This window comes from Pelecanus crispus, chromosome Z (assembly GCF_030463565.1).
Source record: "Pelecanus crispus isolate bPelCri1 chromosome Z, bPelCri1.pri, whole genome shotgun sequence".
Classification (NCBI taxonomy): domain Eukaryota; kingdom Metazoa; phylum Chordata; class Aves; order Pelecaniformes; family Pelecanidae; genus Pelecanus; species Pelecanus crispus.
This window is the reverse complement of record NC_134676.1, coordinates 40,243,000-40,260,670: the sequence shown is the minus strand read 5'-3', so window position 1 is coordinate 40,260,670 and position 17,671 is coordinate 40,243,000. Positions and strand designations below refer to the sequence as shown.

The 17,671-nt window shown below is 42.9% G+C and overlaps 1 protein-coding gene across 3 annotated transcripts; it reads right to left on the bottom strand.

Moving 5' to 3' along the window:
* Positions 1 to 2,526: 2,526 nt before the first annotated feature.
* Positions 2,527 to 17,258, bottom strand: ZFAND5 (zinc finger AN1-type containing 5). 3 transcript variants are annotated; one of them, XM_075725983.1, is made up of 6 exons: positions 17,214 to 17,258; positions 13,474 to 13,631; positions 12,936 to 13,047; positions 12,418 to 12,515; positions 3,471 to 3,596; positions 2,527 to 3,222 (listed from the first exon to the last, which is right to left on the bottom strand). In XM_075725983.1, the coding sequence occupies exons 2-6, from the start codon at positions 13,622 to 13,624 to the stop codon at positions 3,074 to 3,076; spliced, it is 636 nt and encodes a 211-aa protein (XP_075582098.1). In that variant the 5' UTR covers positions 13,625 to 13,631; positions 17,214 to 17,258; the 3' UTR covers positions 2,527 to 3,073. The 3 variants fall into 3 exon arrangements, with proteins under 3 accessions (XP_075582098.1, XP_075582097.1, XP_075582096.1); XM_075725982.1 differs by lacking the exon at positions 17,214 to 17,258 and adding an exon at positions 16,229 to 16,277; XM_075725981.1 differs by lacking the exon at positions 17,214 to 17,258 and adding an exon at positions 15,336 to 15,531.
* Between the last annotated feature and the right edge of the window lie 413 nt (positions 17,259 to 17,671).

Genomic DNA, 17,671 nt, shown 5'->3' with positions numbered 1-17,671 from the left:
TTGTTTGTATGTTCCTTTTTGTTCCCTAACTAAAAAAAGTCCCCATCATCTGGTAAACTTGTCCAGGACAGAGGAAGACTCTTCTCAGAACAGTGTGTTTACGTATAAATTAAGAACATCTCAGTCTAAAAGCCAAACATTAAATGAGGATCAGTGTCATGTGAAGCGATCATGTTTCTTTCTTGGAAGACGGGTACACTATTTGTAGCTGTTTGTCACTTTAAACTGGAAGAGCAAATGACAGCAGCTTTATGAATGGCTCTGCACCTACATTCTTACTCTTTGCCAAGTAAGATGTACCACAGTATTTGCACCTAAGTTCAAATACTCCCCACCACTACACTTTGCCAATACATGCTCTTTTTAAACAACCTTCCCCTCCTTTGAATGTTTAGTGAGGCTCAACAGAATTAGGGCTCCTGAATAGACAGTGTATAAATTATGAGAAGAACAAAGCTCAGGGAAGCTTGACAGACTTACTTTTGAGTACAGGCTCATACCCCAACTGTAGGCAGTTTACATATGATACAGTTCATGATTTTACCGGACAGTAAGGGATTTTTTCATTCCATACTTTCCTCCACAGATCTACTGAGAACAATTATTTCAACAAGTCTTCCCAAGTACTGCCTTTGTTCAGATTAAAAAAAAGTAGTGAGTTAGACCATCATAATCAGTAACTACTAGTATCAGTAATATTACTTGTCCTAAAACACTCAAGCCAAGACAGTATCAAAACCAGACACATTCTCCACAAATATCCAGTTACAGGGCATTCTCAGGTTCAAAAGGGAAAAAAAAAACCCAAAAAAAGAGAGAAAAGCATTTTATAATGCTGTATAGTAGCTGATTTTGCTTTAATACAAAAGGTAGAAAAATGATAATTTTGGCGCTTTAAAGCAGTTCCATCATTAACTCATAAAATTCATCCTGGAAAATAAAGTTCCAGACCATGCCTGTGTTCCCTTATTGGAGATATATACAGTGGCTGTAGCAGTAATTTATCACGAGTATCAGCTGACTGGTGGAACGCACATTATCCATTTCTGGTGTAAGCAATTTTCATGCATTATCCAGCAATGAAGATGTCTTCCTCCAAGGCAACATGTGCTGTGTGCTCCGTCCTTCTCCTCACTGGGAAGGATAAATCTGGCATATTTAACATCTGTATTTGGATGCTGACCCTGACAGTAACTCTGCCCAGGTCTGCTGATGAAGATGTGGACAGAATGGCATAGTCAGCGTACTGGCTCTATTATAATAGATCCACTGGAAATAAGTTTTGTAGGCAAAAGAAAAAACCTTTGCAGTTCATTGCTAATGCTTTCCTTTGCTCCCTTTAAGCACATTGTTGTTTGCTGGCATTTTTGTCAGGCCATCAAGTAGTTATCTATTCCAGCTGCTCATGCAAGTTATCTTAAAAGAAGTTAGTATATCCAAATAAGAAATAAGGACATAGGCAGGCTTAAGCATAAAGACGACATCTGTAAGAACTTGGTACTAAGTTTGCACTTCAACCTCTACAGGGTCACCTTCTGATTACAGCAATAACTAAAACCAATGAACTATCACAAAAGGAAGTATTTCCTTCTGTACACGATTTTTATTATTTACATAATACAATATAGCATAGATGCTGGGTAGCATGATTATGTGCAATACATAAATATGAACTATCTGTACATGTTTGCATTATCTAATAACTCGAAGAACAAAGTTAGAAGCAAAAACCTGATGCTTTTAATAGTGAAGTAAAAACTAAGACTGAACACTGCAATAAAAATCAGAAGTTCAGGAGTAGCGCCTTGTGTACATGTGTGACTATTTACAGATGAGAACAGGCATTATCACAACACTAGTCTAAACTGTACTTGTTTATATAAAAAACACAAGTTTCATACATCACAAAAAACCCTTCCATTATAACACAGAAGTGATATTACCAGACAAGCATCAGTGAAGTATACTGCCTTTTCTAGAGTTGTTATTGTACAATGCTGTAGATAATGCAGCCCATGCAATACACCCAAGAACACTACAGTCCTACACCCAAGTACAATTAAAAATGATAAAGCAGCCCTCCAAGAGTGGTTCCAGCTACCACTTAAGTCTACAGCAGCCATGTTGGGTATGGTTTTCCATGCAGAATGGTGCAACTGTTACATTTAAAACTAGAAAAAATAACTCTTAGTATTCTTTTGAACTCAGAACACACCAAACATAAGTAATATATGAATAATAAACTGCTCTAATACTTCAGCAACATACTCAGACACGTGTTGCTTGATAGAGCTGCTGTGGTATGTCTAAAAACATATGTAACTTTTTTTGTAAACCGATCTTACAATATTGTGCTACACAACATTTTTAGCTATGCAAGGAAAAGCAGACAACTCTGTTGCAGGCCAGTTCATAAGTTCCTACATTTTCTTTGAGAACCTGTTTTCATGATTCTAAAGTTAATGCAATCTTTTCCAAAACAGTTTTCTTCTCATATGTATCTGATTTTTTCCATTTTTCTCAGTGCAATTGATAAGTGACTTAAATGCAGTACCAACACTCATCTTACTGGGATGGTAGACCCCTCCACATAGCTTACATTCTGCTGGAAAACAATGGAGTGTGGAAACTAAAATTAGAATGAGATTTTAAAGGACAGAAGTAGACTGCCAACCTTTTTGATGTATCCTTCTCCAAAACAGGCACTAGCCAAAGTTTATATACGTCAAAACACATCTCAAAAGGCAGATCTGCTGTAAACATGCAGATAGCATACATCTGTTTGGCACATGTGAACTAGAGAGTCTGTCCTCTGTGCATGTGTATTCCTGTGCAGGTTTCTGATCATCCAATTATATTCTGGGGAGGGCATACATATTTTCAAGGGCTGTATCTATCCAATCTGCCTGTAACAAACACCCAAACATTCTGAAATATCATTAAGACAGACAAGACTAAAAGTAAAACGTTGGAGAACAAAGGAAAATGGCCATGCACCTGCTCTTTCGTGTTTTCCTAGGATATATTAAAAACAAAACAGAAAGTCAATCAGTCTTTTCACAGGCAGGTTAATTTATATTCTCTGGATTTTTTCAGCCACCACAACTGGATTCTCTTTCCTGATTTTTGCTGCAGCTTCTGCTTTGTAATCATATGGGCAGTTATGCTTGTCAGAATAACGGTGAAGTCCACAAAACAAGTTTCCACATCGGCAGTCAAATCCTGTACATAGAAAAAGAAACAATAGGAAGATTCTATTTAATTAAGTTGTAAAGTAAGACCTTAGTCACTACAAAGGGTGTATGTTCATCTACTCTGACATACAGAGTAAGAAAAATGAACAGCTGTACTAAGCTGTTTGGATTATGAAGCAGCAAATAAGTTTAATGGTACAGATATTTCATCAAGTTTAATCTAGTGAGAGGCAACATCATAGAGATCTGTTCAAAATTGACAAAGTATTCTCATACCTGTAAGGCCAACCTTCTTTCTGCACATGAAACATCTGTTCTTCTTTGGTTTGGGCAGTTCAGGAGCTCTCTCTTCACTCTGCGAAGTACTAGGCTGAGAAACTGATGGACTTGGTTGAGTAACAACTGTTAAAGTAAGCAAAAGAAATAAAGGTTACATTTCCTTTTCTTGACTTCACTAGCTATTCAGCAGCATGCATGTATTTCTTAAGGATTAATTTCCCCTACTAAGACCCTGGTGTTTGTTGTCTGAAGTACTACATAGACTAGTCTACGAAAAAGTATATCAGGAATATGGATTTTTAGGTACATTATTCTTCCCTTTTGGCTCTACACAAGACAATCAGATTTTCCCCACAGTTCCACCAGCTAGGTGCTTACAAGTGCTATAAGGCACTTATTTGTTACACCTATACAGGTGTACAAAGGTGTTAAGGGCTTGGAAAGCACTCCAGAAATTCCATGTACGTATTTAATATTTTAAAAAAAGCCTATGATCAAGTAACATTTAATTAGAACAGTACCAATATTTTCATGGCTAAAGTTGTTGAACAGAGGGGATACCTGTAGAGAATATAACTAATTGGAACATATTTTAGAAACAAATGAAATTCAGTAATGTGTTACTATCACAGTACTAGGTTACTCTGCCATGACACTTGTGAAGTCAGATGCCTAAAACAGTTCACCAAGCCAGCAGCCAGCAAGCCACTGATTCTGTGACAGATCCAGAACACAGCTAAAACACAAACAGTTCAAAAGAGCCCTCAGGTTTTTCAATACTTTCAGTAATTTAAAGAACAACATGCAGATTTACACTGAATATCTGTATTTTTTTTGTACTGTATTCAGCTTTAGTGTTCAAGCAGGTACAGTAAAAATGAGCCATTTTTTAATTGCCTCTGTCATGAACACCTTCAGACAAACTCGAGACACCTTTTACTTAAGTTCTCTGAAGAATAAAAATTTGTCCTTTTGTCAGCTGTTGTGAATCCGTTCATTTTATTTAAAAAACTATTTTTGTCAATCAAACAAACTTTTTTTTTTTTAATATCCTCTTTATATCCAAACTGGAATGGAGGAAAGCTAAGAGGTGTGTTTGTACATAGCTTTAACACCTGCTCCTGGTACAGTTTTCCTGAACACTCCCAGCTGTATGATAACTTCTATTATTCTCAAATAGAAAAAACTACAAAACACATTCCAGAATACATGGAGTATATAAGCTTTAAGGACTTATTTGTAATCAACTTTATGTGCGCAAATAGGATGTTAGTTGAGATTCTTTTGGATCAGTAAGTGTTGTATCCTGTGAAAACAGTTTTTTTTCCAGACATGAAGAAACAGTTAACTGTTTTTCTATCTTTAGTCTTCATACTTGTTTTTTAAAATTGCGTTTGCATTACCATGTTTATAGATATTCTAAAAAACAAGCTCCCTATTACCACTAACACCTAGAAAGCCTCACAATTCACTGCATAACAAGACAGCCCCCAGTCAGGACTTCATAATATAAACAAGATTGAAAAGTGACAAGCTCTCAGACATAACAAGGAACCTTCAGTACTTATCACCAAAAAATTTCATGCAGTAAAACAAGAGTTGCAATATTTTCTTATACTTTACTTATACATTATGGCAACAGTCCCAACAAACTACTAAGGTCATACACTACCTTTAATTTTTGTCACCTTGCATAGGCATTTTTCTAAAAAGTTTGGGAAGCTCAGTGTCAGTGCTACTTTGCCAAGTCTGAGGGATAAGAAAACTGTTACAGCACTTGCACTACAATCACTACTGCTATTTATACTTTTTGGAGTAATTTCTGCTGCTGCTTTTGTTTTTTTGAGAAAACGATTTCTTTGTCTTGATGTTTAACATTTTCTAGATGAACAGATACGGTCCTCTGAACTTCTCTTCAAATCCCAAGGAAAGCAGTGTTCAGTATCAGTTAAATCTATTTGAGAACCTGTGACCAAAAGCCAGGTTAAAAACCAGCAGTATCACAAACAATGTAAACCTGTTGGATACTATGCACCTTGGCTAACAGCCATCAGCCATGGCCTTAAAAAAAACCAATGACCAAACACCTCCCAAAAAGCATGGTCAAACTCCTTTTAGATTTGTTATATAGCTAATTTGTTTAAAAATGAAATGCTAATCGTAAGCCATCGCAGATGAGAAAGAGGAACCAGAAATATTCACACACTTCACTATTTGGCATATAGCTAGCCAGGGGGAAGTTCATCTGCATCAGAACCAACTTACAAATGCGAGCCCTGGGAGCATGCATGCTGTTTCAGTCAGATGCAAAAGAAAATGCAGAAGGGGCAAATCAAGAGTGACCTAAATAATTAAAGTCACTTACAACATGCACTAAGAGAAAATGAAAACAAGAAGAGGAACAACCTTTATTACTGCCTAACATGCCAACAAGGAAGCAGAAGTGGAAGCAACAACTTCCCAGGAATCACCAAAGCGAAGAGATAGCCTAGTAGATCACTCTAACACAAAACACACTGAGAACAAATCCACCTAAGGGAAAATGTTACCAGTTACTACAGGTGTACTTCCTCTTTTGCATGAAAAAAATGTGACAACTAGCAGCCCAGGAACTGGAAAGCGATGAAAGTGATCCTAAGAAACTGTAGAGGCATGTTTCCTGAAAGGGCTGCTGAGCAGGATCCTTCCCCACAAGTAAAACATGTTCCAAGAAGGAAAAGCAGTATACAACATGCAGTAATGGGCACCAAAATGTCCCAAGACAAGATGGGACACAGCCCCCTGAATCCAAATTAAAATGTTCAATTTATTACTCTCCATGAATAAAGGATTCTCCTTTTCTTTTATACCAGATTTAAGTCTGATGATGAGTTTTTATCATGTTAAACCTTCATAAATGTGCTTCTGGAGTAATGGCTAGGACAAAGGCAAAGCTGCCTACCCTGCCCCTTACTTAAAGCTGAGAACAAAAATCCTTTTTCATCAACCTGTGGCTCAGACGAAAAATACTGTAAATTGTAGTTGTTTGGCCACTACATCACGAGCTAACATAATTTCATCCCATACTATCCTGACAACTGGTTGTCACAAGGCATCCTTTAACACAGAAGCCAAATCCAACCAGGCAAGTACAATTCCAGTCCTCAATGTATTAAATTAATTTTATGCCAGAAATCACACAGTGTTAATCATCAGGCAAAGTGCTCTAAATGATTGCTGTATGGTCACCATGGAATGAATAACTGAACAAATGCTGAAGGCTGGAAAATAGTGCTTACTGGTACCTGTAGACCTGCTTCCTCAGTTCAGATGAAGCAAACCCCTCACCACTAAAACAGTGTTCTATCACTTCAACAGAGTTCCTGTTGGCACATACCTCTCTCCATCACCTTCATCATCTCCCTTCCCAACCTCTGGCTCAAGAGGTTACATGATCAGGTTTAATTCTCTTGAGTTTCACCAGACCAGTTCTCCTATTACAAGGCCAAAAAATTTAGGAGCAACAAGTTTTCAGAACTGGGCAGGCCTTTATTAACTACTCCTCTGGTCTTAAATTATTATCTGTAGCCACTGTAAGATGCATTACCGTCATGCACAAGGAAGACTATCACTGATCTGCCAGGATAATAAAGACTAATATAATCCTAGTGTTGGAGAGGTACCTGAAAAAACCCCACAGAAATACAGGCATTGCATCATGAATCTGGGGAAATTTCCTTCACATGTAGTCTGAAGGTAAGATGCATCTTTACAAAAGGCATGTGGGAACAGCAAGGCTGTTGATGAGAGAAGTTAGCCACATGCCACAGCACAATAGCTACTCAACCTATACACAGAAAGGTCCTACAAACCGGAGAACAAAGCTCTTCTGAGACCCCAAAGTATTAAGCCACAGTGACTATGTCGGACTGCCACTCAAAATTAAAACCCACTCTAAGAACAGGATTTTCTAAACTGACAGTTTTCCTTATATAAACCAGTATGGCTGCTGCAGAAGAGCATGCCTACTTCAGGTATTTTCCCCACTAAGTTTTCACACTGGAATGGAATGAATCCAATGTTTCAGCTGAACAAAACCTGATGAAAATAAAGCAATTTAACTTTTGAACCCTCCCCATGTCAAAAGCGAGCAGAAAGGGCTACCAAAGTAACACTGAGAAGTTTTTAGAAGTTTCTCTGACTAAACAAAAATTAACTAAAATAAGATCCTAACAGCTTAAACTGCATAACCTTCGTGGTAGGCATACCAGTGGAGCAAAGCCTTGAAAGCATTAAAAAAAATATTAAAGAATTCTGACTGGATGAAGCTAATCCCCAACTCCCAACATAGAAGAACTGGAGAAATTAGAACAAGAGAGAAAAAAGGTAAAGTCAAAAATCATCAGAAAGACATTAGGCTACACTTCTGCAGTACCAGAGCAGAAAGCTGTACTAGAGGTTGTACAATCTTTATATTGCATACTAACACAATGGACTTGCATATAAATTTTAGTCTGATAAGATGGACAGTACTTATTATGCTTTATCAAGCTTCCCAAGTGTAAATACTTTATTCTTCAGGAACTACAATTGCCTTGCCAACCCAGGTGTCCACGATGCAAGGCTGCAGAATAAACTTTCATCGTGTTTAATTTCGTGCCAAAGAAAGGGAAACGTTCTGCACCATGCAACTCATCTCCCACATGCCCACCTCTAACAGGCATATTGAGTATTTTTACATTAATACAATGTAAAGATACCCTAGTTTCAGTATCACACAGAAATATGGTTTAATTTGGTCACCATGAACACGATGTCTGTGGTACACCACTGTTAAAATAGTAGCATCCTATCACCAACAAGCACAGGACCAACAGCTGGGTCCCCAGTCTTATTTTCCAAGGTGGAGCACTTCAGGGCTTAGAAGAGACTACGGGTTCCATTTCAGAATTGGTTTAATCAGGGGCATCTACTGAAGCTACAGCAGACATGGGAAACATGAATGCTAGCTAATTATTTTCAACACAAGACAGAGTTGTTACATAGACAATTTTACCAACAGCCACAAAGGAACTGCCTACACATAGCAACACAGTTAAAATACTATAGCCATGTGTGAAAACAAATAGGAATTAACAATGCACTCATCACAACAAGATCTAAGGAATATCACGCAGTTACCATGTGAGCCTACCAAATCTCATAAGCTGGCTGTCTACTCAGCATCTCACAATATTACCTGCAACACACTGTACACATCACAGATAAAACACACTGGTTCTATCCAGAACATAAGTGAGAGTAACCTGTAACAGGGTCTCCACCTGAACGCAGGACAACAGTAAAATAACTCTAATCATATTGGCTTGGTAGAAAGCCAAGAGACAAGCAAGCCAACCATCACTGCCTGCTGTCTTCTGAAGCCAATTAAGTGAGGAACAGAAAGGGTAAACTACAACATGGACGGAATTATAGTTAACAGTATTTGGCTATTTTTTTAAATATCTAATTTATACAAGACCATATTCAGTTCAATTTCTGGTTCACTTTGTTTATAAGCAGTGCAACTCTGCAGCTGTAGCTTCACAAAGTGATAGGTAATCACAGTACTCCCTAAAACAGAGCTGTTACTGGGTTTAAAAACAAAAACACAACTGAAAAAAACAACAGAAAAAAACCAAGCCTCTGATACACATGCTGATACTAATTACATCTGGAAACACTGACAGACCTGACTGGAGGCTCATCATTCAGCTCGGTAATGACCTACAAAAGTGCAAGAAAAATGCTAAAAATACACTGTAACTTGAAACAATACGATTGTTTAAACATACTTGTTTTCAAAACAGTTTATTTTTAGTGGTTACTATATAACTCACTTTTTCTTGCACATATCTTTTATTTCCATTTGAATACCTGCTAAAAAAACCCACCAAACCACCACACACATTTCTTAAGGAAGGGTTCCACTACGCCTCAGCAACTTCGTAGACATATTGCTCTGACAGCATAACACAAGGAAAGGAGTTCGCTAAGTTTTGCACTGAATTCCTGCAACTCAGCATGGCAAAAAAAGCAACTATGAATCCTATTTCTAGAATGCTTTGGGTATAGCCTGACTTCAGTCAGACTTCAGCCATACTTCAGACTGTATTAGAATTCAATCCTCAATAAGTGTAAAAGCTTACCAAAATCCTGTAAGAAGTATTTTGTAAATAGCACCCAGTTATGGATTTGTGTTTGGGCATTAAGGCCTTTGGATTTCTCTGACTTACGAGCACTTCAGACACACAACTGCACTGAATACATGCCACTGTTCAATTATAAAATTGCAAAAACCAAGTAAGCTGAACTAAGAAATTACAAGTGACAAGAAAACATAGCACATTAGACAGGTGAATTACAACCAACTAGCTCAGTTATATCCATCATGCCTTTCTTCCTTCAAATGTTAAGATACAATTAACTGTCTTAGCACTGGATTTTTTCTGAATGAGAATCCAGGTTGCAACCTCAACCTGTGTGAAGGAAAAAAAACCAACCACAACACACACACACAAAAAACCCACCAGAAAAATAAGCCTGTTAGGCTTCACTGTTTCACTATTCTCAACTTCACCACCTTCTCAAGTCAGTTGCTTCAATTCCAACAGCAAACAAGTACAATTTTGTGCTACAGACTGCTAAGAAAGATAAAATCAGTTGACCAGATGCAATTCTATTTTTAACTTTGTCTTGTAAGGGAAATATCCAAATTTCATTTACTAATGAAAATCTGGCAGAAGAGAATGTGACTTCATACTGTTGAAGGCATTAAAAGGAGAGCAAGCTACTTTGCTTGAAGGCTAAATTGTTTGTTCATGATCTATTACTATCTGACAGATGGTTATGAAATTCAGTTGCTAGGGTCAGACTGTGCTTACAACTACACTGTGTTTTCATTAGCAACTCCATGACTGTGGCATTATCTTAGAGAATTACACCTCACAGAAAGCATTAGCTTTGTTGTTGTGAAGCGATGTGAATTATTTACCATTGTTTCAGTTCCTCCTTGAGAGGAGAGACCAACACATGTTGGATGCTGCTGGAAAAAGGAAGAGAAGAAAAATGCAACGAGTCCAGACACAACTTTTAAAAAGATTTTTATAAGAAGTCTAGGCCACCTTCTCTTGCCTGCAAGACAGATCCATGTACCACTGAATACAGACAACATTTTGTGTATTTTAGATGTCCAACAAACCCTATAAGGACACTATCCTATGCTGTCTACAATCCATGCCAAACCGTAACCCTTAAAAGGCAACTCAGGCGTTACAGGAGCTGAGGCTGTCTCACGAATTTACAAGTATGTGCTCAGGAAGGCAGTTTTGTTCCACAAGTTTTTCCAGACACATTTAAGTTCTCTGGTAGTTCTTCCAGTGATCTCTACACAGGCTTGTGACAGCTTCTACCCATTTCAACTTGCAAGATTATTATAACAATACATAAGTATTTTCAACTGCTTTTGGATTTTTTCCCCTATTCTAATCAATACTGCTGTGTGACACTACCATCATGTAGGTGACCCACAGTACCTGAAAAACAAGTAATATGTCAATAGCAACTGAAGATTGTCCTTTACACCTGGCAAAATGACAAGTTCCTACGGGCAGTTCTAATAAGAATAAAGTCACCTATTACTTCACCACTGCTACTGTTTTATGTATTCCTCTCTCTTGCGTGCCACATTCCAGGTAGGAATTCATAATAAGGCAAGACGGGTTTATAGATATTGTACCAAAGTCTAAATCTCAGTTACATACAGAAAGCAGCTTCCTGTAACCTTTGTCATCTGAAGAGAATACTTGCAAAAAACTCCTCTCAGCCTATACCTAATGAAAAACCCAGTACATTGTACATCAGTTTGTGTCACAGAATCTTGACTTAGCAAAACTTATTGCAAATGGTAAAAACCTCTGTACAAATACTGAGCAATTAAGTACCAGGTGTTAGAGCAGTCTTTGCCAGCAAAGATATATCTAGATAAAAATAGCTTTTATACAGTGCTGAGCAGCATCTTCTGCAATTTCATCTCACTGACTTCAAAACTGGAAAATAAATTTTACCTTCAGCTTGAGTAAACAGACCTCCTACTAAACATCAGCTTTTACTGTTTTAAGACAGTTTCAGAACTGAGAAAAAATGTTTGGATATGAGTAAGTACAGAACAAGTATGTTAAGATATGCATTTGAACAAATTGATATGAACTCACTCACTCACTCATTAGTTGCAGGTTAAGAAAACTGCCTCTCCCTGCCTCACTCCAAGAAATAGTTTACACTTTGAAGTTTAACTAGTACAGCTACAACCTTCCAGTACAAGAACAGAATTCTTAAAGTAACAATTCACACCCAGCAATTAAGGCTGCAAGTATCCTACACCAGCAGAACAATGCTTCTGATTATATCTACTGATTACTCAATTAGTTCAAGAACCCTAAGTAGCTTTTGTTAGTGTTTTTAAACCACACATTCCCCTCCGACACAGCCTCACTCCTCTGCAGAATGGAATTTGTCAAGAACTCCATTCTCCAAAAGCAACAAGCCATTTTGACTGCCATGAGTCAGCAGGAATTGTACTGTTAGATAATACGTAGAATTCTCAACATTTTGACTTCAAAACCGAGCACCTTGCCCAAATGCAATTTTAGAGTGCCTTACTTCTAAAAACAAAGGTTTGGGAGCTGAAACCATCCTCACAGGTGTCCATTTTTTTTTACTTATATTGAACACACATCTTAAAACTCTATTGTGGCACTAGCCCTTTTTCTTGATTCTGACTAGAGAGTACTCAAAAAGCATCTTTAACAATCATATTAAAAGCTCCTCAAGACCATCACCACAACAGGAGATGCCTACTTAGAAAGTAAACAAACCATGTGCTTCCATTAAGTCACCAGTCACCATTGTTACTCCGCAAACATACCTGGCTCAGTCTCTGTTTTCGGTGTTACTTTCTCCTCTCTTGAAATGCTCATTTCTGTCATTTGCTGCGTTACAGGCAAAGAGGCAACAGGCACATTTCTGTTTGAGTACAGTGAAATGCATAATTTACATTAGTTTTGCATTCATAATAAAATCTTAAACTGTCCAGACCCATTAATAAACTACCTGTTCAATTATTACTGACACATGTTCCTGACCTGTGCTTCTACTATCTTCAAAACACATTTTTTACTCTACTTTAGTTTCCCTAGAAGAAAACTGGCAAACCTGTAGCAAATATTTCTCCAGATAAATCAAAAATATCCTTTTAAATGTAGCAGTCCAACGCCAAGTATTTTAATCAGTTCTCATTTACACAGATTCATAAAGCACTGTCAGGAAGACTGTCCCTTTTTCCTCTGCAGAAACTCACTGCAACAGGGCAGGATTGCTGCAGGCCTTCAACTTGCTTGCACACTCAGAGCTCATTCAAACCTCAAAGTAATACCTTCATCTTACCTGGATTTTTCAGATGTGCTGCCAGCAGCACCTTCACAGTTGTTTAAGCTAGTGTCTGCTCTCTGTACAGATGCAGAGTCTGAGGTAGGACTGTTTGAACCACTGGCTGTTCCTATATAACAAGAATTTGGCAAGTTAGTTATGAACAAATTATAGAATATATGTTAGTCAAATAGTCTTGTATACAGCTATGAACTGTCTGCACACAATCTTCACTGCTACCACATATTACTTCTTATTTAAAGACAGGCTATACTGTTACAACCAAAATACAGAAATTGTATAAGAATATGCTAACAGAGGAGGCTAAGCAGGAAAGCAAGTTATGGCTGAATGCTGAGCAGACCAGAACACATTACACAGAAATGTATTTTTATCTTTACTGTGATTTAAAGTAGTATTCTCTTTGATATTCATTGTTTTAGTACACAGCTTTCAGCAGTTCTCCTGAAAAATGTCCTGGGATTCCTTGTCATCTTCTGTATGTTTTATTTTAAAAGTAGTAAAAAAAAAAGAAACCAAAACCGCACACCCTTACCCATTGGGCTGATTCTACCACTATTCTGCTGTCGCTGAAGATGCTCTTTGTAGCAAACAGAACACATCCCATTTGTCCTAGGATTTCCATAAAATCCACATCCTGTACTACACAGCATGGGCCCTGGGGTCTGGTTTGTCTCCTGAGTCATCTCGATGCTGTAAATAAAACCAAGAACTGCATTAGGAGCTGGCCTGTCACCAAAATCAATTACAGGGTTATAGAATTAAAGTATGTCTGCTCACCCTGCCCCCCCGCAAATGATATCAGCATTCTTAAAGAGGGTTATATGGATGTTAATATACCATTCAACACTGCAATTGTATTGCTAAGTAACATCATTACGAACCTTTAAGAGAAGAAAAAGTGTCATCATACTAATACTGAGAAATAATGTACTTGTTGGGCACTGAGCTGCAAGTGCAGGTCATGACCAAATTCAATTTGACAGCCAAGCAAGCTCTTCATTACCAACCTCTGAGCACTAACAGGGATATGCAGAATAAGCAAGACCAAGTTCATATCCACTAATAGCTCTGGCAAATAACATAGGTTATTTTTTCCCCGACTCCAGCAGAAGAGTCCCACTTTTCCACTAATGTTCATCTTGCATCATTTTGATGCTAATTCCACTATTAGCAGTTCCTACTCTCATAACACATTTGTCAAACAGAATAAAAGTCCCCGACTGGCAGCAACCATTTAAAGTCTGTTTTCCTATGTTTAGAAGGAGTTTCCAAAACAAGGCCCTGAACACTGCTTAAATTGTCTATGAAACCCGATACTGACTACTAACTGTCAACAACACGTGTACAATGGGCCCTTCAACTGAGAATCTAAAGAGCATTTCTGAAATAAATTTAGACCTGGTCTTGCTCTTCCAAGAGAAATAAAATCAACGACTTTAAACTGTTGAACATGTTCCATTACACAGCCAGCACTTTAAAAAAAAAGCGCCAGTTAAATGCTTTGTCTTTATATAAAGTTACAGCAAGACTTCTGAGCCTCCCAAAGGCAGGCAATGCTAAGTCTCTGTCATGAACTGCAGAAGTTTGGAATAAAAATACTTCACCTTCACTGCTGGTTAACCTCTGCAAACCAAGGTTAGTAGAAAAACTGAACGGCAACCAAATCCTTGATTCCCAAGGGCAATAAAACTGGAACACAGTAATCAAGCAATCTGCTACAAATTGAGGACACGTAAGAATATTGCACTTGTCCTCCCAAAATTCAAATTTAGTAGAAGCACTGTACATGGCACCTGGAGACATTTTAGTGTAATCTGTAGATTGTTGTCTTCCTATTCAGGAACAGTCACAGTAAGAAATATTTGACTGCTGATGCTTGTGAAAAATCAAGAATGCCAAAAGTGAATTAATTACAGTGTACAGAGCAACACTTATTTTAATTAATAAGTCCCACTCTGCAAGTCGTGAACTTATGTTCCACTAGTATGACAACTGCAACTGACAGCTGCCTTTGTCTAGCTGAACTAAATTTCTGGGATCAAAGTAAACCAAGAGCAGGAGAAAGTAAACAAGCAAAATTCATCTGCTTGCCTGCTGGTGGTCATGGGACCTAATTTTCCAGATATAAACAGTTGTCTTATTTACACCTTTATAACACCTTCCAGGCATACAGTTTCCTTTCAGGACTGCAAAACAGCTTCACACTTATTCTGATACAGTTTTACAGCCACACACACCAGTCAAGGGAGTCAGAAGAAACCATGACCCACCTAGAGCATCTAAAAAAAAAAATCTTGTCCTCTATGTTGTAGGCCTATGTCTATATAACACAAATAGCGTACTCCTGCCCTGTTATTAAGCAAGTAAGCTCAAAGCGCTATCAAACACACCAACCTCAACTGATGCGCTCCACTGCCGAATTAGCGTGCTGCGACCACGCTCCACCACTCGCTACACCCAGCTTTAGGTGCTCATGCCGGCACTAACCCCCTACAACCCTGAGCCCCCGCAGCTCCTTCGCCAGCACACGTTCTTCCAAATACTTGAAACGCACGCCCCTAACTGGAAGGCCAAACCCTCGCTCCCCCGACGGCCTAAAAGCCGTGCTTGTCCGGGCCCTGGACGGCGCCCCGGGTGCCACCTACAACCCCACCACCGCCGCTCTGCCCCCCGGGGGGCACCGGCAGCCGCTCACAGCCTCCCCCACCGGCCGGGCCGCAGCCCCCCGCTCCGGGCCGCAGCCCCCCCCGCCCGCCGCCGCCGGTCACGTGGGCGCGGGCCTGCGCTTCCGCCTGTCAGACGGCTGCGACGTGACGGGCGCGCGGGGCCGGGGCGCTCCGCCACCGCCGTCCCCCTCGTCCCCGTGTGTCCCCCCCCCCCCCCCCCTCCCGGCCGCGGCCGCCCTCTGAAATCAGCTCCTATTTATATCCCCCGCGGGCTGCCGGCCCCTGCGCGACCCACCGAGCCCCGGCGGGAGGAGGCAGCGAAATCCGATTACACACCCCCCGCCCCCCCCTCCCCGCTCCTCCTTCCAACGGGCAGCGCGGATGCTGACACCGCGTCAGGAAAACGCAGCATCACCGGCCCGTCATCTCCCACGGCCATGTTCGCCGCCCGCTGGCGGCAGGCGGGGAGGGGCGGCTGGCTGCGAGCGGGGGCCCAGCGGGCGGCCGCCCTTTCACAAACGCACCCCCACGACCCCCACGGCTGGGCGGTTGGACCCCGCTTTGGGGGGTGCTGGGAGCCAGTAAAAAAAAAAAAAAAAAAAGTCTCGTTCGGCCACCAACCTCAGGGATGCTCCCGTTTAGCCCCGGGACGTCCCGGCGCAAAAAGGAGCCCCCGTCATCCAGCGCGTTGACGCCAAGGGCAACTTCGCGCCGCTCATCCTCGCCGTCACCAAGCGGAACGCGGAGGCGAGCGCAGACCCCGCCGGCGACGCGGGCCTCGCAGCCAGGCCGCCCTTCCGCCCCCGAGGCGGCGGCCGGGCCTCCCCGGCGCAGCCCGGCTCCCTCCCGCAGGCCCCGCCGCTGCCAGCCGGCGGTCCCGCCGCTCGGCGTAGCCGCGGAGAGGAAGGCCCCGGGGCGAACCCAAGGCAACCGTGAAACCCGGCGAGCGCGCCGGCGGTGGGCTTGCTGACCTACCTACTTACTGACCTCAGCAGCCCCCTTTCCACGCAGTGAGGCAAGAGAAACACAGAAACAAGGCGAAAGCGGGGATCACCGAGGCTGCTCGGGGCGCCCGCCCCGGCACGGCCGCGCCCGGGGCAAGCGGGGCGGAGGGGTCGATACGGGGAGGCCGGAGCGGCACCGGGCACTTCCCGAGGAGAGGGAAGCCCGGCGGCTGGGTGAGTCAGACAAAAGCGGAGCCGCTGCCAAGCGCCCGCAGCGCCGTGCGTCCTAATTGCCCTCCCTCCCCCCCGCCGCCTCCTCCACCGAGGACACCGGAACACAAAAGAGCCGGAGGCCGCCGGGCTGAGGAGCAGCGACGGCGGGCGGGGGTGCCCAGCCGGGGCGGCGGGGCCGGGCCGCTCCTCGCAAAGCCCTGAGTCACGCTCGGCCCGGCCGCCGCTAGGCCCCGCGAAACCTCATTGTCCCGCCGCCGGCGCTGCCCCGCACCGGCCCGGCCCGGCCCTGCCCCGCCCCGCACCGGGGGCCGGGCGTGGGGAGGCCGCCGCCGGGAGAGGCGCGGGGCCGCCGGCGGTGGAGGCCGGGGCACCCCCCGCCGCCGCGAGGGCCCCGGGGAGACCAGCCCAGCCCGCCGCCCCCCGCCTACCTGTTCCCGGCGGGGGCCAGAAACCCCGCGGCGGGCGTCGGAGAAGGGGCGGCGGGCGGCTCCGGGCGGCTGCCGGGAGAGCGGAGGGCGGGGGTGCGCGGGGCGCGGAGCTGGCGGCACCGCCGCCGCCGCTTCCCTCCTTTGTTCCCGCAGCAGCAGCGGCGGCCGTGTCGGCAGCGGCGGCGGCGCGAGGCGAGGCGCGCCGTGCGCGGGGGGCGGGCGGCGGGAAGGCGCAGGAGGGCGGGAGGCGGGGAGGGAGAAGAAGAAGAGGAGGAGGAGGAGGGGGGGAGGGGGGGGGGAGGAGGGGCGAGCCGTGCCCGCCCGCCGGCCCCGCCTCCGCCGCCTCCCCGCCGCCGCAGGCCGCCGGGACATGCGCGCTGCCGCCCGGGGGCGGCGAGGAGCTGCGGCGGGGGGGCCGCGCGCGCACGCGCCGCCTGCCCGCGGTGCCACCGCCCGCG